Here is a 22193-nt window from a genome sequence, read left to right on the forward strand (position 1 = left end):
CTTTAGGATTTTGTAAATATTTAATATAGAATTTTGATAAATTGACTCGAAAAAAGGTCACTCAAAATTCACTCTAATTGAACAAAATCGTAGATATTTTTTCTCAAGTATCCTAAGGAAAAATATCTATGGATCCATGCACATGCCATGTCAATTAAGTAAATTTCAAGCATATTTTTCAAGTCAATTTATCACGATTCTTTGAGATATCTATGTACTTTCAATTTTTTTGATGACTAATGATGTTTTGACTCAATTGTTTTCATTTATTTGAATTTACGTGGCAAGGGCATAGAATCATATATCTTTTTCTTGTGTGTCTCCAAGGAAACTATCTATGGTTTTGTGCCCTTGCCAGATCAATCAAATACAGGTCGAGTAAAAAAAAATCAAGTCAAAATAGTCACAATTCTTAATTTTTTTTATATACCTTTTGAGTAGTTCAGTCTTTTTTTGAGAGATTATTATAATTAATCTAAATGCTCTCATTTTCAACCTCTAATAAGAAAATCTTGATATAATTTTAAAAAACATTAAGGATTTTTTATTTGAAGGTTGAAGAGTGGGACATTTGAAATCCGGGGGGTTGGCTCAATGGCAATATGAGTATTAATTCCTCAAGGGCCACCCGAAAGGGCACACCCTAACTTATCTGGTGTGTGTGATGTGTGGACGTTGCACATACCCGAGACTAATCCTTGGGCAAAACTATGGTTTATGGATTGGGCAAAAAGTCCAAATACAAGTCCAGTCTGCTAGTTATCTTCAAGGATACTTAATAATTAAAAAAAAAATAGAGGACATTTGAGTATTATTTATGATACCGTTGTGGACTATGACTCATAATATGATGCAATCAAAAGTTCAAAGATGCATGACTTTCTTTAGTACCCAAAAATACTTTTAAATAATAATCTCTAAACATTGAATATGAGTATTTCATAAGTCATAGATTTTAGAACAAGTTTGTAAGATTTACGACAAGTCAATAGAAAAATTTTACGATTGTAAAACTTCATAAATCACTTTGAAGAAATGAAAAAAACAAAAAACTTTGAATTCCGGTAAAACTCTTTTCATATAAAACACATAATTTTATATTTATATCACACTCTTTCATTTTCATCAATATTTGAAATACCTCCTTGAAAATGGTACGTGTAATTTAAAGAAGAGGATTCTATCAAAATTTTAAAACGGGATGGCCACTTCAAAGTCAGAGTCCGAAGAAACATAATAGATCACATGTCCACAGATAATTCCTATAGATTCACACTTATTATAGTTACATCCATTAAATATTTTCCCAAATAAAAAAATTAAAAGGGGAGTTGTTAATAAATTAAAAAGTATGGCCTTATTTCTAGTTTAGCTAATTGAAGAAGGAGTAAAAAAGAAATTAAAGTCCCGCTAAAAAAAGAGCGGCTTAGCTAACTTAACGGCTCCAAAAGAAAATCAATGATCCCAACTACTCTCTCACTCAATTTCTGTGTCTATAAATCTCCTGAGATTTCTGAATGAAGGAAAATCTCCGATCTAAAACTCTGTTCGTTCCGCTTACTCTTTGTAACGTTCGTATCGGGCATCCGATATTAAGGTTTGTTCCGATATTATAACTGTTACACAAAGATATGGGTCTCCTTGACAAACTTTGGGACGATACGGTCGCTGGCCCTCCACCCGAAACGGGTCTAGGCAAGCTAAGAAAGTACGGTTCAATCCCAGCCACACGATCTCCTCCGATCTCTGACGATGTACCCATCTCTCGTAGCATCACCATCCTCAAAACTAATTCCCTTTCTCGTAACTTATCGGTCGATTTGGATTCCGTTCCGTCTTCGCCCGCTGATTCCAGTACCCCCTCCTCTCCTTTCTCACGTACGTAGACTTATTTTTTTAATCTTAATTTTAGGATTTATTTATTTGAAAAGGATCTTTCAAGAACGTTCTGGATTTTTCGCTAAATATTGCAAAAAATTGTATTTTTTGGAAATGTTTTGCAGAGGGGACGCCGAGAGAGGAATGAAGAGACTGGTGAGGAGGAAATCGACTTCAGCAACTTTAGAACGCGCAGAGCCCAGAAGCCCAACTGTTTACGACTGGTTAGTTTTGGAGATGTTTAAGTGGTATTTTTTTTATAAAGATGAGGGTATTATTGTAAAAGGGAATATATGTTTATAAACCTGAATATGGGAGGAAAAAAACAGTATTACTAGTGATCTGTATTATTCTCTGAAAGATGTATCTATGGGGGAACATCCTCTCATCTCAAATGGATGAGACGAGAGAGAGAAAAAGATCCGTAAGTGATTACTGATTTCATAGAGATCAGTAATGTTTTTGGGATTTTGAGGTTCTCCATCAATCGAATGGTACCGATGGGAGGACATTCCTATAAAAATTAAACAGATCTTTAGAAGTCAATACTAATCCCTAAAAAACCAAATACTGATCTCTAGGAAATCGCTTCTTAGTTTGGAATCTATGGGAATATCGTTTCTTAGGAGTAGTTTGTTTGATGGATCAAGTATATCCACATTCAGATCCGATTTTTCTGAAAATTTTTAACTGGTTTCGAATCCATATCCAATTCTTGACTTGGATCCTATTAAATAACATTACATCCGAATCATTTCATTTCTACTTAAATCAATATCGACCGGATCCAAATTTGTGTTGGTCGAATAATTTAGACCTCTTTACTAATTGTTATATTATATTGTTTTATATGAGTTCATGTTGTATTAAAGGAAAGTAAAAAAAAGGATATTTTGAGAAACTTAAAAATATAGTATTTAGGGACATGTTATGCTATTATGGATGAATTTGTGATCAAAAGATATTAAATTACATTCAATCCATTTTTTATTCAGATCCATTCCAAGGATTTAATTTAAGCTCACTAAATTTGGATTTTGGATCACTATTCAAAATCCGACCCATTTTATGCCCATCTCTAGAGGTAGGTGTAGAGTATATAATATAGATCTCTTTATTGTCCACGAACCACCATGTTAATGGCATTTATGTCTCTCCACAACCATAAATTTTGTCATTATTTACGTTACAATAGATTGCATACTACAAGTACTATTATAGTACCATGCAATGGGATGGAGATCGAACCCACCGATGGTTTTAAATCTCGTCCGGGTATCGACTACTGATGAGACTGATAAACGAGTCAAATGTATGGGACGAGATTTAAAATCATGGTTAATTTTTCTCATTGTTGAAAGACGACTCGGATTTATCAGAAAACTTATCCGAGACGACTCGGTCTCGATCATGGACAAGATGTGAAAACGAATTTTTAAAATCATGACCCCACCACTTATGTATGAACGTAGAACTCATAATATATGAATGATTGGTCCAATTATAGGAAGCTCCTAAGCACATGATCTTAGATCTAATAATCATTCATTTGGGTAGACAAGAAAGTATGGGATAATTTATAGGATGTATAATAGAGCTACAAAGACAAGTAAATCTCACCAATTCATGTATCTTTGTTAATAATGTGTTCTTTGTGGGTGGTGGTGTTGCAGGGTTGTGATAAGTGCTTTGGATCGATGAGAGGAAGAATTAAGTGACGATTTTTGTGAAGAATCGGCACCAATATATGTTGTAAATAGAGAACCAACCAAACCCAACCTTTGAAAGATCTCTCTCTCCCTCTACGGCTCTACCCATCTATCATATCTATGTATATATTACTTATTATATGTTATATGTTAATAATAAAGGTTCATACTCCAAAACAACAAGAAGGAACTCTTGGAATCTTGGAGAGAGAGAGTACTGAGGAAGAGAAAGAAGAGGAGGGTTTTTTTTTTTGTGTTTCTTTTTTTTTTTGTGTGTGTGTATATAATTGGATCTCTCTCATGTTGAGCAGAGATTGGTTTTTGGTTTTGTAAATTTTTGGTTTTTTTTGGATTTGTAAATCTGTATGTGTACTTAAGTATCCATGACTAGTTTGGTCAATGAGATCTATATATATATATATATATATATATATATATATATATATATATATATATATATATTGCTATGCATTCTAATTCATGTTAGTGAAGTGAGGTTGGCTTGTTGTTCATCTACATGTTTTACTTTCATTAGAGATCAGATGATGAAGCCATTAAAGATACAATGGATGGTCTAGAAATATCCAGAAGTAATTGTTTCCATCGTCTTGGGTCTATTATAAGATAAGAGAGATTGAGAAAGACAATTGTCCATAAAATCAAAGTTCGATGGTCAAAGTAGAGATGCATTTTTGTAGTACCATGTCATGCGACCAATTATGTTTTGGGGGGTTGAATCTTAGGTGCTCAAGAAGTATTATGTTAAGAAATTCAAAGTAACAAAGATGATGAGGATATTGCGATGGATGAGTGGAAAGATAAGTTAGAAATAAATATGTTCAGAATGATCATTAACTCCAATATGTGACAAATGAAGAGAAAGTCGATTGGGATGGTTTGATTATATTTAATAAAAATTTATTATGATTTCAGTTAAAGGAAATATTCAAGTGAAAGATTAAGAGAGAGAGAGATATGGGTTTACTCTCTCTCTCTCTCTCTCTCTCTCTCTCTCTCTCTCTCTATATATATATATATATATATATGGGAAATGTTCAGCACCCTAAGTTTTACCACACTTTAACAAACGTTTTTTGTCTTACATGGGTTAGAAGTTTTGGAATGAGCTGATTTTTGGTGAGGATGATCTCTATGATCATCCTCCCCAAAAATCAGCCCATTTCGAAATGTTTAGTCCCATGTTTACACGTTGAAAAATCGTGGACCGTCCATTTTTTGTAAATCAATTTTGATGGGGTTAGAAGTTTTGGAATGAGCTGATTTTTGGTGAGGATGATCTCCTCACCATAGAGATCATCCTCACTAAAAATCAGCTCATTCCGAAACTTCTAACCCATGTAAGACAAAACGCATTTGTTAAAGTGTGTGGTAAAACTTAGGGTGCCGAACGGGACCCTATATATATATAGAGAGAGAGAGAGAGGGTCGGTTCCTGCGACACACATTGCGACAACGTGTTTGTCTTATATGGGTAAAAATGTTTGGAATGGGCTGATTTTTTGTGAGGATGATCTTTGTGATGAGGGGATCATCCTGACAAAAAATCATCCCATTCCAAAACTTGTAACCCCATCAAAATTGATTTACAAAAATTGGACGGTCTAGAAGTTTCATAATGAGCTGATTTTTGGCAATGATGATCGCCTCACCACAGAGATCATCCTCATAAAAAATCAGCCCATTCCAAACATTTTTGCCCATATAAGACAAAACACGTTGTCTATATGTGTGTTGAAATGGTTGTCGTTTCAACCTGACCCATATATATATATATGGGAAATGTTCGGCACAAAACATTTTGACAAACATTTTGGCAAATATTTTTAAGCCGTCGGATATGAGGAGATCTCACGGACGAGATTGAATCTCCTCGATTTAACGTATAACTTATACGTTTTCAATTAATTACAGCGCCATCCTTCTACTTTCCATTAATTAGTGCCTCCTCCCTCTCTCTTTAAAAAAAAAAACAGAGTGAACTCGTCCACCCTCTCTCGAATGAACTCTCTCTCTCTCAAACCCTCTTGCTCTCGATAGAACTTGATAGATTACGATAGAACCCTCTTTCACTCTCTCTCTCACTCTCTCATTCTCAATCGTCCGTCCGATTTCACTCTCTTACGATCTCATTCTTGATCGAAATGAAACCCTCTCTCTCAAAATAAGAGGGTATTATGATGTAGGGGACAATGTGAAGTTTGGGTTTCCAATGGCCTTCACAACCACTATGGGTTTCCAATGGCTTTCACAACCACTATGAGTTCATGGAGAGTGATTGAGTTTGGTGGGTTGATGGAGGGCGAGTTATAGAACGCAAGGGTGGCCATTCATTGGGCAACTAATTATCTCCTCAAAGCTACTGCCCATCCAAGCACCATTTTTATTCAGGTGAGAGGGTTTGAGAGAGTAAGAGAGAGGGTTCTATTGAGTTCCATCGAGAGAGAGAATGAGAGAGTTCTCACTCTCTGGTTTTTTTTTAAGAGAGAGGGAGGAGGCACTAATTAATAGAAAGTGGAAGGATGGCACTGTAATTAACTTAAAATTTTTAAATTATTCGTTATAACGTGTTTAAGTGAATCTCGTCCATCCGATCTCTATATATCTGACGGCTCCAAAATGTTTGTCAAATTGTTTGTTACGTTGTAGTGCGCCGAACGGGACCATATATATATATATCAAGTTCAAGGGCCATATGAGAAAACATATGTAAAAACTTTCATTTTTAATAAAATTTTAAAATGTGGGTTAGAAATTTTGGATTGAGCTGATTTTTGTGAGGATGATCTCTATGATGGGAAGATCATCCAAAAAAAAAACATCAGCCCAATCTGAAACTTCTAACCCCATTAAAAGTGATTTAGAATGTGGATCGTCGATTTCTTACCAATTTTTATCACTAATTTGTAAATCACTTTTGATGGATTTAGAAGTTTCTGATTGAGCTGATTTTTTGTGAGAATGATCTTTTCACCATAGTGACCATCCTTGAAAAAAATCAGCTCAATCCAAAACCTCTAACTCTTATTTTGAAAAACGAAAGTTTTTTCATATGTTTTCTCATTGGCCCTTGAACCGCCCCATATATATATATATATTGCTACTCATAAAGCTACAATGTTTTTGTCTTATATGGTTAAAAAGGTTTGGAATGAACTGATTTTTTGTGAGGATGATCTCTGTGGTAAGGGGATCATACTTGCAAAAAATCATTCAATTTCAAAACTTCTAACCCCATCAAAATTGATTTAGAAAAATTGGACGGTATAAAATTTTTCAACTTGTAAACATGGGGCTAGAAGTTTCATAATGGACTGATTTTTAGCAATGATGATCTTCTCACCATAGAGATCATCCTCACAAAAAATCAGCCCATTTCAAACATTTTTGTCCATATAAGACAAAATACGTTATAGTTTTATGAGTAGCTTTATGTGTATACGGATCCTAATCCTATATATATATATATATATATATATATATATGGTCCCGTTCGGCACCCTAAGTTTTACCACACACTTTAACAAACGCGTTTTGTCTTACATGGGTTAGAAGTTTCGGAATGAGCTGATTTTTGGTGAGGATGATCTCTATGGTGAGGAGATCATCCTCACCAAAAATCAGCTCATTCCAAAACTTCTGACCCCATCAAAATTGATTTACAAAAAAAGGACGGTCCACGATTTTTCAATGTGTAAACATGGGGCTAAACATTTCGGAATGGGCTGATTTTTGGGGAGGATGATCTTCTAATCATAGAGATCATCCTCACCAAAAATCAGCTCATTCCAAAACTTCTAACCCATGTAGGACAAAAAACGTTTGTTAAAGTGTGTGGTAAAATATATATATATATATATGGGAAATGTTTAGCACCCTAAGTTTTACCACACATTTTAACAAACGTTTTTTGTCCTACATGGGTTCGAAGTTTTGGAATAGGCTGATTTTTGGTGAGGATGATCTCTATGATTAGAAGATCATCCTCCCCAAAAATCAGCCTATTCCGAAATGTTTAGCCCATGTTTACACGTTGAAAAATCGTGGACCGTCCATTTTTTGTAAACCATTTTTGATGGTGTTAGAAGTTTTGGAATGAGCTGATTTTTGGTGAGGATGATCTCCTCACCATAGAGATCATCCTCACCCAAAATCAGCCCATTCCAAAACTTCTAACCCATGTAAGACAAAAATGTTCAGCAACAAACATTTTGACAAATATTTTGGCAAAACATTTTTCAAAACATGGGTTAGAGGTTTTGGAATTGGCTGATTTTTGGTGAGGATGATTTCTACGGTGAGGAGATCATCATCACCAAAAATCAGCCCATTCAAAAACTTCTAACCCCATCAAAAATGGTTTACAAAAAATGGACGGTCCACGATTTTTCAACTTGTAAACTGGGGTTAGAAGTTTTGGAATGGGCTGATTTTTGATGAGGATGATCTCCTCACCGTAGATATCATCCTCACCAAAAATCAGCCCATTCCAAAATCTCTAACCCATGTTTTGAAAAATGTTTTGCCAAAATGTTTGTTGCTGAACGGGACCCTATACATATATAGGGTCCCGTTCAGCACCCTAAGCTTTACCACACACTTTAACAAACGTGTTTTGTCTTACATGGGTTAGAAGTTTTGGAATGAGCTGATTTTTGGTGAGGATAATCTCCTGGAGATCATCCTCACCAAAAATCAGCTCATTCCAAAACTTCTAACCCCATCAAAAATGGTTTACAAAAAATGGACGGTCCACGATTTTTCAACGTGTAAACATGGGGCTAAACCTTTCGGAATGGGCTGATTTTTGGGGAGGATGATCTTCTAATCATAAAGACCATCCTCACCAAAAATCAGCCCATTCCAAAACTTCTAACCCATGTAGGACAAAAAACGTTTGTTAAAGTGTGTGGTAAAACTTAGGGTGCTGAACATTTCCTATATATATATATATATAGAGAGAGAGAGAGAGAGAGAGAGATATGGGATTAGTATATCTCTAAAAATATTCTTGAATTCCACATGGTTTGGGTCAATACTTTTGCATAAATCAGTGGCCAATTTTTAAAACACTTGTAAAAAAGAATGTCTCCATTTTGGTAATATTTTTTTTAAAAATTTTATGGAAAAGATTACCTATAAATACAAACTTTTGATTTTACTTTGAGCAATGCTAGAGTGACTAGATAGGACATTACGTGCGACACTGAGCTGCAAAGAACCATAAATACTTTAAACTTGTATATCGAGGAAAGTGTCCATGGTTCTGTGTACATCTCCACGCCAGCTCAGTGTTGAGTGTCGTAGGAAGTCATTTTAGCATTACTCTTTTATTTTTTGAGTGTCGTTAGCTTGACTGCCTTAATAAGGTTTTTACTAATGGTCATGAGGCCCATGTGGATTGTCATATAAGCAAAATGACATATCGACCCTCTAAAGTGTATGGCATAGATCTCATTCTTGTAAAAAACTAGCCCATTTCGAAACTTCTAACACCATTTTACTAGTTAAAGAATCGTTGACCACCCATTTCTTATAAATCACTTTTGATGGGGTTAGAAGTGTTAGACATCCAACGTTTTGTCCTACATGGATTAGAAATTTCGGATTATATATATATATAGGATGATCTCTATGGTGAGAAGATCATCAGTCAATTCAGAAACTTCTAACCCCATCAAAAGTGATTTACAATTTGAAGAATTGTGAGTTGATTTTCACTGTTAATTTGTAAATTTTTGTTGGACCATATAACGTTCGTCTGGTCACCTTGCTACATAGTGGTCATTGTTAAGATAATAGTTTTACAGAAAAATAATTACTTTTTTTAGTGCAATATTTCATTTTGTCGTCATCATCATCATTATCATCACCAAAGTCTTATCTCAAAGATTGGGAGCCAATAAACGAAACTTGTTCCTACATTCCAATCTTTTGGAGCTACATATTTTATTATTAAAAGTATGCAAGGGATCCCAGTGCACGTGGCAAGCAAATGAGGAAGTAAAACTCACCATTCAATTTGTACACATCATATAGGATATTTGATGACTTTTAGACCTTGATCGATTAACCAAGAAAACTTAAATCATTGAAACTAGAAATCATTATCAATAATAATAATAATACAAATAATAAATTTCTTGCATCCAACATCTAAGAAGTCATTATGAGTGATGTTGATTTTTTTTTTTTGGTGAGAAGATCATCAAAGACTAATGGTTCAAACATTCAATAAATTTGTATATAAATATTAATAAATTTCAATAAATATTTGATTTTTTTTAAAGTTCCGCTCGACCACATCTTCATCTAAAATTGATAAATTCTTTTTACTATATATTTTAATAGATCAAACAAGTATATAATTAATTGGTTACGATATCCTTATAGTTGACACCAAATAAGTTTAGTAACTGTTTAGAAGACAATTGGAGTTGAACTTGAGCGACTCCTAAGCCCATCTTGTAATTTGCATCCTAAATTTTCAGGCATGTTAAGTATTAAAATCCCAAAATTCTCTGATTGTATCTCAAGAACATCGTCGGGGCACCCAACCTCCCTAAACACCAAGTTGTGAGCAAGTAAAGCCTCTCACGAACCCAATCCCCCTAGCCACCAATTTCATGTTCCACAAGTTGTAAGAGCATCTCCAATCAGCCTTCAAAACTCAACTTTTTAGAGATGAAACCCCCAAACCAAGCTTGAATCAGGGTTTCATTTTGAAACCTTGAGGATCCAAATCACTGTTCACGGCTCTATTTGTTGGTTTTACCATTGAGGCACAGCCCTGGTGGGCTTGCCATTGGAGATGTTCTTAGGGCCTTTTGGCCTTATAAAAATCAGGGTTAACCAAGATTGTCTATTCTATTAAGTATGAACTTTTAAAATATTTTTTGACCAATGTGGAACCTATATTTTTGGACCTCAGATCTAGGATTTGTGCCTTAAAATTGGTTCAATTCTTTTTACATTTTTTTTTGTCCAACATCGAAAACAGATTAGTTCCGTCTTCAAGTTGATGTTTTAAAAGTCAAATTCTAGCGTTCTAGGATAGTGGATGCCCATTGTCGAATCATTTAGACGACGACTTATAGCATAACCTAATCCAATAATATTTATAAATATATAAAATAAAATAAAATATATTGTGTTGAGTAATATTTTTAATCTTACCTTTAAATGGTATCCATCACATTGGTGTATTAAAGGTATAAATTCATGCAGGGCCTACTTGATATAAGTTGAGGCCTAAGGTGAAACTTCAAAATGAGGCTTTTCTTATAGATTAATATAAATAATATTAATTATCTATTAAATAATAAAAAAAATCATTTAAAATTAATTTTTCTCATTTTTACAATGCAAAATTACTAATTAAGTTTTTATATTCAAGTTTTACTAATATATCATTTCAATAGATAATATGTCTAATCCACTTAATCTTTCTTGTGACACAGTCGATTGTAGGTAACATTATTCAATAATTGTTTTAATATACAAAAGTAACTAATTCAAAAAAATTGAGGAAAAAAAAACTAGTTAATTAATTAAATAAAAAATCTATTTTCAAAATTCAAAAATGTTGTCTTATGAATGAAAACAATTAGTATTTCTTAATTTTCTTTTGCTAAAAATTATTCTCTTATTTTTACAGGTAAGAAATTCTACTAAAAATTGTATCGGACCTAATAAATGCCCTACGATCAAACTATGTCTTATCAATGGCATTGTCGCACACGTGAATTTGTACATAAAAGGTCATCGAATGGATCCATTAGGGTTTTTATTTTTTATTTTTAAAGTGAGATCATTTTGAGATCATGTGGGAAGGCAACAAGTATGAATCATTTCAAAATCTTTTGTACTACCTCTTCTTCTTCTTTTGCGAGTAATGTTTAATGGCAAACGATTGGCCGACTCTTTGTAGACCTACACACAATATTCAGAATATCGATGATTTTTAGCTGTTGGATCAAAGCATTTCATAACGAATCCGACTAGCATTGGTCTTACTAAGTCTTATCCACCGTCAAAAAGACCTCAAGATTTGTAAAATAATTCCTCGAGATCAGCAACACATCATGATGTATTTTTACGCATCTTGAGGTCTTTTTGACGGTGGATGAGGCTTATTAAGGTCTTTTTCGTTTTCTATCTAAATTAGTCAAGAAATTATTAGTGTTTCATAATTGGCCTGAATTGCATCATGGATCTATTCATATAGCAATTAAATCATAATGGAAAAAAAAAAAAAAAAAGTTTGAATCCAATGGCTAGAAATTACCAACAGGCTTATTTTTGTTGTGTGGGTCCAACAAAGGGGTGGACCTAATATCATTGGGTTAGTGGGCTCAGAGAGTGCCACATGGCCCCCCAAAAGGGGAAAAAACCGCTTCGTTCTTCTCTTATTATAGAATTGTATTCTACTATTTTTATATTAAGAAAGAAAAAATAATTTATTAGATTAAATTATTTGATAGTCTCAAAAACCATAAGACATTGCAATTTGTTCAAAAATCACACACTTTAAGATACACTAAATATGAATTTAGTGCATTTTATCATGAAAATATCTTCTAAATTATGAAAATCAGGGGCAATTCCCTCCTATTTGCCCATTGAGGTTGACAACCTAAGCAGCTTCAGCCTTGACTTTCTCGATCAGATCGGCAGCGTCTTGAACGGTTGCGATGTTCTCTGCTCCTCCTTCTCCAATCGAAACTCCAAACTTTTCTTCCAAAGCCATCATAATCTCGACCTGATTTGATTCATTTTGATGTTATTAGTTAGTATCGAGCGAAGTAAAGGGGAATTTTTTTTAAGAGAAATTTAGAACTAAGTGTTATTGAGAGTCACTATGTCAAAAATTGCGATTTATAGAGTTTATATTATCACACCAACTTTTTATTATAACACTCCAATAGTAATAATAAGGCACCCATATTTTTAATATAATTAGAGTGTTATAATAGAAAATTGTTGTGGAGCTATAAGTCATCTTAGTTTTAAATCAACAGTAGAGGAACACAAGACAAATGCTGAATCATATAGAAATTTTTCGTGCGGTGACAATCAAGTCCAAATTTGTCGATAATTAATCAAAACAAATAGCAAAAACAAGATTTTGGGGTGGAGACTTTAACAAAAGGCTCTTTTGAGCAGATTGGATTGGATTTTATAGTATATAAAAACTATCAAAATAATGTACTAACTTTAGTTTTGAGAATTTATATGTTTGAATATGATTTCCTCTGTATACTATAAGAAAAAGAATAAATTGAAGTGACCTCATGATTGTACCTCATATCGCACATCTTGACATGCGATGTTAGGTACAATCTTGAGGTCACTCCAGCACGACTCAAAGAAATATAATATAACAACAAAGTCTTATACCCAAGATTTATGGTCGGTTGAATGAATCTTGTTTCTCCATGTAGATGGTGCAACATGAATGGGTTCATGTGCATATCACGTGGACTAATCATAGATGAGGTGGAAAAACCCAGTAAATGGAAGAGTAGTAATGAAGTCATTTTACTTTCATTTTTCCCATAAATAAGACATGAGACAAACTTCTTTGAGGATTTTATTTTTTTTTGTTAGGCAATTTTCCCTCCTCTCTCTCTAATTCTCATGAATTATAGATCTTATATAAATTTCAAGAATAGTGGAATGACTCTTCGAAACCTGAAATGTAGTCTGGATTAGAAACGAACCTTATGAACAAATCTTGTATATTGTACTCTTTCGATCATTTGTGTGCATAAAAAATAATACAAGGCCTTACCCACGTAACTCGAGGGATATTTCACCTCTAAACTCCATTTCACTCCGGTAAAACCCAAATCTTCTCTAAGAGAAAAGAAAAATAGTAAACAAGAGAAATTACCGTGTCGAGTGAATCAGCACCCAAATCGACAAACTTGGTTTGTGGAGTCACAGTGCTCTCTTCGATGGATAATTGGTTCGCAATTGTGATTTGGACAGTTTGTAGAGTCTCTGGTTGAGCCTGTGAAAGATGTATTAGTAAGCTTAGTAACTGTTGATAGTAAAAAAAAGGTCTATTATATTACCACACCAATATATTATTACTATACACCACTCCCAAAACCAAAAACAAAAAATACCACTAAAGCAAGGGGCTTCTAGAGCAGGGTTGGTAACCTTCTACAGCTTTTGGTGAAAATTAGAGATACTTCCTTGATTTCAAATTGATGACAAACCCCTTGACTTTGGTCTTTTACAAGAGAATGATATAAAATGACCAAATGCCCTCATCTTTGATCTCATAACAAAAATCATTGATTTTTTTAATCAAAACCTATCGTCTTCAACCCTATGTTGTGTTTTTTTTAAGGTTTGATGATTGATGGAGATAAAATCTTTATGTTGTGATGAGTGTAAATTTTAGTTCCAAAAGTTGTAACTCTCCAACTTTTCATAATTCATATTGTGATAATTGAGGTGAGATATGTTATAGTTACCTTCACATTAAGTAAGAGTTGATATTTCACCATAGACACCAATATAAAAAATCAAACGATGATAATCACCGTCATTATTGATAACATCATTGTTCCGGTATATCTGAATATAATGAAAATGACCTCGAATCCAACCTTTATAGAAATCATATTAATGGCCTATAGATCTACATCGCTCAATCTTAGTGGGCTCAAAGTCTACTGAAAGATCTACACCACTCGATCTTGGTGGGCATGAAGCCTATTGAAAGATCTAAACCATCCAATCCAAGCACAATCTAAATTAACAAGGTACGGAGTCAGAATTCTAGGCAACTCCAAGATAAATTCTCACCAAAAACCAAATACGGGTGTCGTAATTAACTCTTATGGCCAATTTCGAAAGTCGAATTTCTGATAATTGAAGCTTAGAAATACAACTCCACAAATAGAACAAGCCCATATGTAATCATTATAACTACTAGAGAACAGACTTTGGACATTACTTTTTCAACGACGTCTATAAGAAAAAAGTGATGTCTAATCTTTGGATGAAAATGTGTGTGTAAAAGGCAATTTTTCGACATCGGTTTTTCCAAAACGATGTTTAAAGATCAAACATGAGCCGATGTCTAAAGTTCTGCACTTTTGGGCACAATATTTTCACCCAAGAAAAAATGCCCTTTATATTTTGGATTATAATTAAATGATGAAGATGATGATGATGATCTTTGAGTCTAATTTAAAGTAAATAAAACAGTGGTAGAGGTTAGGGTGCAAAATTTCTTACGATAGAGCATGAAATCGTGGTCTTGAAACAATTGGGTAAGCGAAATGATGATCTTTTTGCTGCTTTAGTGAACTGGATCTTGGGCACTACTCTTAATCCGCCGACCAAGTTAGTTCCCTGCAAATTTTAAATTTCACTTAATCAAATAACTTTATTACTATGAGGCGCCACGAAGGTTCAAAAGGGAACTTTATAATGGTATTGAAATCCAAATCTTTGGAATAAGGCTTTGTTGTTATTCTTCTAAATATCATGTCTGAAAAATCGAAAAGAAATATTTTTTTTCTAAATGTAGATTTTAAATTTAAGATTGTTAAAACATCTTTGTAACTGCCATTAGTTTTAAGAACTATCAAAATATTATGCTAAAAATATGTGAAAAAATGTTATAATAGCCATTAGAAATATTAAAAGCCATTGCTTTATATATTAAAATATGAAGTTTTACTATTATAAAATAGTTTTAAAACTTGACTTGACTCACTATTGAGTCAAGTTAAGTCAACAACTTGCGAGTTGATTTGATTGAGTCAAATAAAAATATATTAAATTTCCAAAAGTAATATTTAAAATAAATACAAAATTTTATCTTTTGTTCTCCACAAAAATATTATATATAACTGAAAAACTCAGTTGGTGTCTAACTCAACTTGGCAAATTTTCAAGTTTAATATTGCTGAGTTGACTGGACAAGTTGATTCCATCGAGTTTTGGGGTTAGATACCTTGAAATCCAATCAACTCGAGTTGAGACAGATAATTTTCTAGACGAATCGATGGTTTTAAGACTATGGTTATAACAATCTTGGTACAAACATTTTAGTAATAAATTGAATCAATTACTTACAATGGTTGGGGTAGTGTTGTATTGGCAAATTGTGCTTCTAGTCTTGGAAATGGTAGGGAGGGTGGCCAAGGGAGATGGAATGGTTGAAAGGAAGGCAGCCATGATAGTATTATCTCTAGACCTTCAAGAGCAAAGATGAGAGTCAATTTCCCAAAGCTCAGCTCTTTTTCAATTAGAGACATTGCTACCTCTATATGTAGAGAACTCTTGAATACTATAGTTCAAATGGGGTTGTGAATACCAAAGTTAGGTGTGTTTTGAGCCTATTAATTGGGGCGGTCTACACAATGAGTATTGTTGGTATGTCCTTGTAATGTAATGGACTTCATATAAATTTCTTTGGAGTTCCCTTGGTTTGCTCATGACTTACAACTACTGTCAAAAAATGCTCAAGTTTCCTAGGACATGCCAGGCAAGATATGGTGTCTAGGGGGTGTTTGGTTTGGATTCTAGAATCCAAATTTATGTTTGGTTTTCGATTCCAAAAATAATTTCGACATATTTGTTTGTGCCTTGTATTTTGTTGGTGGTATTATATCGACGAAATGGGTTGTCATCAGGAGTGCACCCCTTGCTTTGGGATCCAGGGGCAAAGCTCCTGAGCCTAAAAAATTCGTGACTTTTGTTTCAATTGTGTTATTTTTTTCCTAAAGGAATTTCATCTTTTGTACCGACTATAAATTCATAGCCAACTCGTATTAGGATTTCTATGAGGGAGAATTTTAGTTTTATCTCTATAAGAAGTGAGATTGATGAATTATAACATTGTTTTTCACAAAAATAGTGAAAGTATTTCATTACGCACGTTGCCTAAGCAATCTTCCCGAATCATATAAATTTTGTGTCTGTGTTCTCTCTTTATTTTAATTTGCCGACTTCAATTGTAATCGTTGCCTCTCATTGTCAATTTTCCTACATAATCACAAGGAGAAATCAACTAAAATCAAAGGCAACGTAGGATCCGTTTCTTGTCATTTTGAAAATCTATTTACAATGTTTTTTATGCTAAAGTGATGTTTTTACTCTTAGGTATATAACTTTTTGAATCATAACCGTAGAAACTCAATTAGCAGACAAGATTGTAATTCTAGATTATAAAATCAATATCTAAAGTAGGGTACCTAAATATGATTAATCTGAATTTTGGATATCAGATTCTATAATCTGACAATCCAACATGTGCACAAGGCTTTAAATCTCAGTTTTTATGTTAATTTTGTGAAAAAATTGCAATAGTAAAGATAACACAATCGCACAAAACATAAGGATTTACGTGGTTCGGTAGTGTGCCTACGTCCATAGAACAAGAACAATCACTACTTTTCATATTGAGTTGATTTTTTGTGAGGATGATCTTTGTGATGAGGAGATCACCCTCACAAAATATCAGGCAATCTAAAACTTTTAAATCCATCAAAAGTGGTTTATGTTTGTAGAGACCATCCTCACAAAAGAATTAGCCCATTCTGAAACTTTCAACCCCATGAAAAATAGTTACAAACTAACGGTAAAAAAATAACGATCCACGATTCTTCAACTTATAAATTAAGATTAGAAATTTCAGAATGAGTTGATTTTTTGTGAGGATAATTTCTTTGTTGTAGATATCATCCTCACAAAAAATCAAACCATTATGAAACTTTTAACCCATATAAAACAAAACATTTTGTCTAGAAGTTTGCCTATGGAACCTAATCCTATATATATACTAGAGTTCACCTGTGTCTACAGCACGACCATCTTCTCTTGGATTAAGGGGGTGAAAGCGAAAAAAATAAAGTTGAAGGGATATTATTATAATAATTGAGATTAAAGGGGTAAAATATGAAATAGTAAAGTTAGAAGAGGTAAAAAATAAATTAAATAAAATGGGTCCCAAAAAACTATAGCTTGATGGAAGTAGGACTGGTACTAATTCGTAATATACTCAATGTTTGAATCGATCCGATCTGAAAAAATATGAAAAATTGGATTTTCATATTGAATTCGAACGTATCTCAATCTGCCCTAAAAAATATTCGATCCGAAATTTATTTTAGTATTTATTTATTATTAATATAAAAGTATAGAAAAAGAAAACATATTTTTAACCTTCTAGTTTTCCTTCTTTTTCTCCCATGCTAGTGATACTTATTAGTCTATTAGGTTTGTTTGTCTACCTTCTCCACCAAGCAACTAAGCAAGGTTGTCTATTGTCTTTACTAATTGAATCTTTCCTCTGTTGCACGCCACCACCAATACGTTGGAAAAGCAATTGATGGAGGATGACCGATTAGGTCAATTTCTTTCTCTCGCTCTCTAAGTTCATATTAACCAATAGGGTACATACCTAATTGTTGCATTTTTTATTACAAAAACTCCCTTGAAGCTCTGACGACTCCAAGGGAACTATGAAATTTATTTCCCATTAAATCTTATTCTATCAAGTATGTTACCCTGCAAACCTTGGAATGAAGATCCACTTCATAAAAATTCAATTTGATGTGGTTAATTTGTTATTTAACATACCTTGGAGCCGACCCTAAACTAATCTTGTAAATGACAAAATTCTAACAATTTTGAAAAGAAAAGAAAGAAAAAAAAGATGAGTCTTGTTTTGGTGGATGCTTAGCTCTATCCTAGGTTAAGGTAAGAGTGTGCCATCTGCTTTTCTCATAGGCTATTAAGGGTTGTGCTGGAGTGACATTGGAATTGGCATTGTTTGACACATTGGTGTGCACAAAACCATAGAAGCTTATCATTCGTATCTCAATGAAAAAATCTATGATTTTATAAAAGATAAGACATGTGTTCGAATCAGATTGGATTAATTTTGGGTTATGCATGAAATGAAACGGATTGGATTTGGTTCACATATTCATTAATTTGATATAATTGGATCGGATCAGGTGGACAATTAAAACATTTTAGATCGGTATTAGAGTGATATTGATTCAGTACCGAACTAATCCGTCGTCAGTCCCAGATGGAAGGGGTAAGAGATGAAAAATAATAGAGTGAATTAAAAAAATTTAAAAATATATATAGTAAAATTTAAAGGGGCATCCTTGAAACCATTCTCTCCATCTCTAGACAACAATATTTAAAACAAATAGACAAATAATCAAGAACAACCTATTGATCTTTTTTAAGGTATATTCTTGTGATAAGAATCTCATATTCTTGGTATTTTTGTTGTTGCTCAGGTAATAGAGTTACGTTTTAGTAAGGTTAGCCTTTTTTTTATGTTATTTATTTTAGTTTTTCTCTAAGGGGTTTCTTTCATGTATTTTCTCTAATGATTTGTAGGGTAATTGAAAGAGGGCATTGCTTTGGATTATCCGACAAATAGAAAAATTCCTTTTATTCCTTTTGGATTTGGATTCTCAGAAAAATGTACAAATATGAACAACAGAGGTAAGCACCTTCTTCTCTGTCACTCAACTGCCTCATTTGAGAACCATAAAAAGAATTTTAATTTTATATTTGTTTGTTTTTTCAGGAAATCAGAAATCCGAGTTGTATTTTTGCAATTAATCACAGATTGCGTTCTCTTCAACCGCACGACTCTCCAACTATTTTCCCAAATTCGGCTTGAGAAACCTTTTTGTTTCAATGGTGATAAACTTTTTACTACCATCAAAAGACTATTTTCTTGTCGTTTCTAACCACAAATACCCACATTACCGAGTCGTGTTTCAGAACGGTGTTATGTTCTTATGTCAAAATACAGTGTATCACGTGTTTATTGGAAAACAATTGCCCTATAAAAAATGTCTTACTTTACAACTCCAATTACCCTTTTTTTTCTTAAACTCCTATCAAAAGTTTTGGATAGTGTAAGACTAGACTTACTAATTCAAATCTTACTAAAGGTGCTTGACCTCACCTGGCATCCAAGAACATTTTCCTAATGTACTGGTTGTAGAGGACAAAATTCTATCTTAACTTCAAAAAAAAAAAACAAAAAAAAAAACAAAAACAAAACAAAATAAGAAAAAAGAGTGCTGATTTTGTAGCTCAACCTACAGGTAACTCAAAAATCTTTGATGTGGCAGATGCAAGAATCCTAGATTTTTCTATAGGGTGCCTTGCAAGTACATGTCAATTGAGTTTTTAAGTTATTCTACTTGGTTGAGTTACAAAATCATTACACATAAATAAATAAATAAATAAAAGAGAGAGAGATTTACAAAAATAAAATTGGCGAACAAATTTAAATCACATGTGATTGGTAGAGAGAAATATTTTTCATCTTCAATCAATTATAGCACCTTGCTTTAATCCCCATAGAAGATTAGAAATAATTTTTTTATTATCAAAAAGTCTCAATATTTTCTACTTCAGAATTTCTATCATGTTCTTTAGGTTCGACTAATCGATAAGATTGAAGACCAGTCTAAAAGATTTTATATAAGATCTAAAAGATGACTGTATTCGGGGATAGAAATCAAGAGGTTTTTTTTATTATAATAAAAGACGAGAGTATTTGGGTAATTTCACATTAGTCTATTAGAGAAGACCAAAGTCATTATGTTTCTTTAAAAAGGGTGACATTGTCCTTTAGATATAGGACTACTCTCCTAGACTAATGGAAAATGACCTACGTGCCCTTTTCTTTTATCATTACCAAAACACCCTTGCATTTACCTCTCAAAACATAAACAAATCATATGTATATAGCGTGGTGTGTGGCAGGCAATGTTGTCCTCTATGGATTAAAAGTTTTATATTGAATTGATTTTTTGTGAAGATGATCTTTGTGGTGAGGAAATCACTCTCACAAAATATCAGGCAATCTAATTTTTTTAAGTCTATCAAAAGTGGTTTATGTTTGTGGAGATCATCTTCATAAAAAAAATCAGCCCGTTCTGAAACTTTTAACCCCATGAAAAGAGATTAAAAAATTGACCATCCACGATTCTTTAACTTATAAATTAGGGTTAGAAATTTCAAAATAAGTTGATTTTTTGTGAGGATAATTTTCTCGTCATAGATATCATTCTCACAAAAAATCAGGTCATTCTGAAACTTTGAGCCCATATAGGACAAAACACTTTGTCTATGAAACCCAACCCTATATATATATTAGAGGGGTCCCGTTCGCCACCCTTAGTTTTACCACACACTTTAACAAACGCGTTTTGTCTTACATGGGTTAGAAGTTTCGGAATGAGCTGATTTTTGGTGAGGATGATCTCTATGGTGAGGAGATCATCCTCACCAAAAATCAGCTCATTCCAAAACTTCTAACCCCATCAAAATTGATTTACAAAAAATGGACGGTCCACGATTTTTCAACGTGTAAACATGGGGCTAAACATTTCAGAATGGGCTGATTTTTGGGGAGGATGATCTTCTAATCATAAAGATCATCCTCACCAAAAATCAGCTCATTCCAAAACTTCTAACCCATGTAAGACAAAAAACGTTTGTTAAAGTGTGTGGTAAAACTTAGGGTGCTGAACATTTCCCATATTAGAGTTCACCCATACTTACGGCACGACTATCTTCTCTCAGATTAAGGGGGTGAAAGTGAAAAAAAAGAAGTTAGAGAGATATTATTATTAAAAGAATTGAGATTAAAAGGGTAAAATATGAAATAGTAAAGTTAGATGAAGTAAATAATAAATAAAATAAAGTGGGTCTTAAGAAACTATAGCTTGATGGAAATAGGGTTAGCCATGATCCGAAATATACCTGATGTTCAAATCGATTCGATCTAAAAAAACATGAAAAATTTGTATTCGAATGCGCCCCAATTTGCCTCGAAAAAGATCTGATCTAAAATTTATTTTAATATTTATTTATTATTAATATAAAAGTATTTTAAAAAAAAAACATATTTTTAACCTTTTAGTTTTCCTTCTTTTTTTTTTCCTCCCATGCTACTGATACTTGTTAGTCTATTAGGTTTGTCAGTCTTAACTTCTCCACCTAACAACTAAGCAAGGTTGTCTATTATCTTCACTAATTGACTATTTCCTCCCTTGCATGCCACCACCAATATGTCGAAAAAGCAGTTGACGGAGGATGATCGATTAGGTCAATCTCTCTCTCTCTCTCTCACAGTTCATATTAATCAATAGGATACAGACCTAACTGTTGCATTTTTATTACAAAAACTCTCTTGGAGTTCTAACGACTCCAAGGGAACCGTGAAATTTGTTTCCCACCAAACCTTGGAATGAGGATCCACTTCATAAAAATTCAATTTGATGAGGTTAATTTGTTATTTAACATACCTTGGAGTGGATCCTAACTGAATCTTGTAAATGACAAAATTCTAATAATTTTGAAAAAAAAATCAAAAACAAAAAAAGTTGAGTCTTGTTTTGGTGGATGCTTAACTCTATTCTAGGCTAAAGATAAGAGTGTGACATCTGCTTTGCTCATAGGCCATTTAGGGTTGTGCTGGAGTAATATTGGAATTGACATCGTTGGGGACATTTGTGTGCACAAAACCATAGATGCTTACCACTCATATCTCGATGAAAATATATT

General features: G+C 33.2%; 2 protein-coding genes across 2 annotated transcripts; one reads left to right on the forward strand and one right to left on the reverse strand.

Annotated features, from left to right (window-relative positions):
• Positions 1 to 1510: 1510 nt before the first annotated feature.
• LOC147410280 (Dormancy/auxin associated family protein) lies at positions 1511 to 4010 on the forward strand. Its single transcript, XM_086444575.1, has 3 exons — positions 1511 to 1882; positions 2004 to 2102; positions 3552 to 4010. The coding sequence occupies exons 1-3, from the start codon at positions 1632 to 1634 to the stop codon at positions 3577 to 3579; spliced, it is 378 nt and encodes a 125-aa protein (XP_086300701.1). The 5' UTR covers positions 1511 to 1631; the 3' UTR covers positions 3580 to 4010.
• Positions 4011 to 12125: 8115 nt separating this feature from the next.
• LOC147410281 (uncharacterized) lies at positions 12126 to 15876 on the reverse strand. The gene is made up of 4 exons (XM_086439069.1): positions 15711 to 15876; positions 14865 to 14981; positions 13501 to 13620; positions 12126 to 12366 (listed from the first exon to the last, which is right to left on the reverse strand). Exons 1-4 carry the CDS (start codon positions 15810 to 15812, stop codon positions 12241 to 12243), a joined length of 465 nt encoding a protein of 154 aa, XP_086295195.1. The 5' UTR covers positions 15813 to 15876; the 3' UTR covers positions 12126 to 12240.
• Positions 15877 to 22193: the final 6317 nt, after the last annotated feature.

The sequence above is a fragment of the Akebia trifoliata genome, chromosome 1, assembly GCF_017979445.1.
Source record: "Akebia trifoliata isolate Shusen 1 chromosome 1, ASM1797944v1, whole genome shotgun sequence".
Classification (NCBI taxonomy): Eukaryota; Viridiplantae; Streptophyta; class Magnoliopsida; order Ranunculales; family Lardizabalaceae; genus Akebia; species Akebia trifoliata.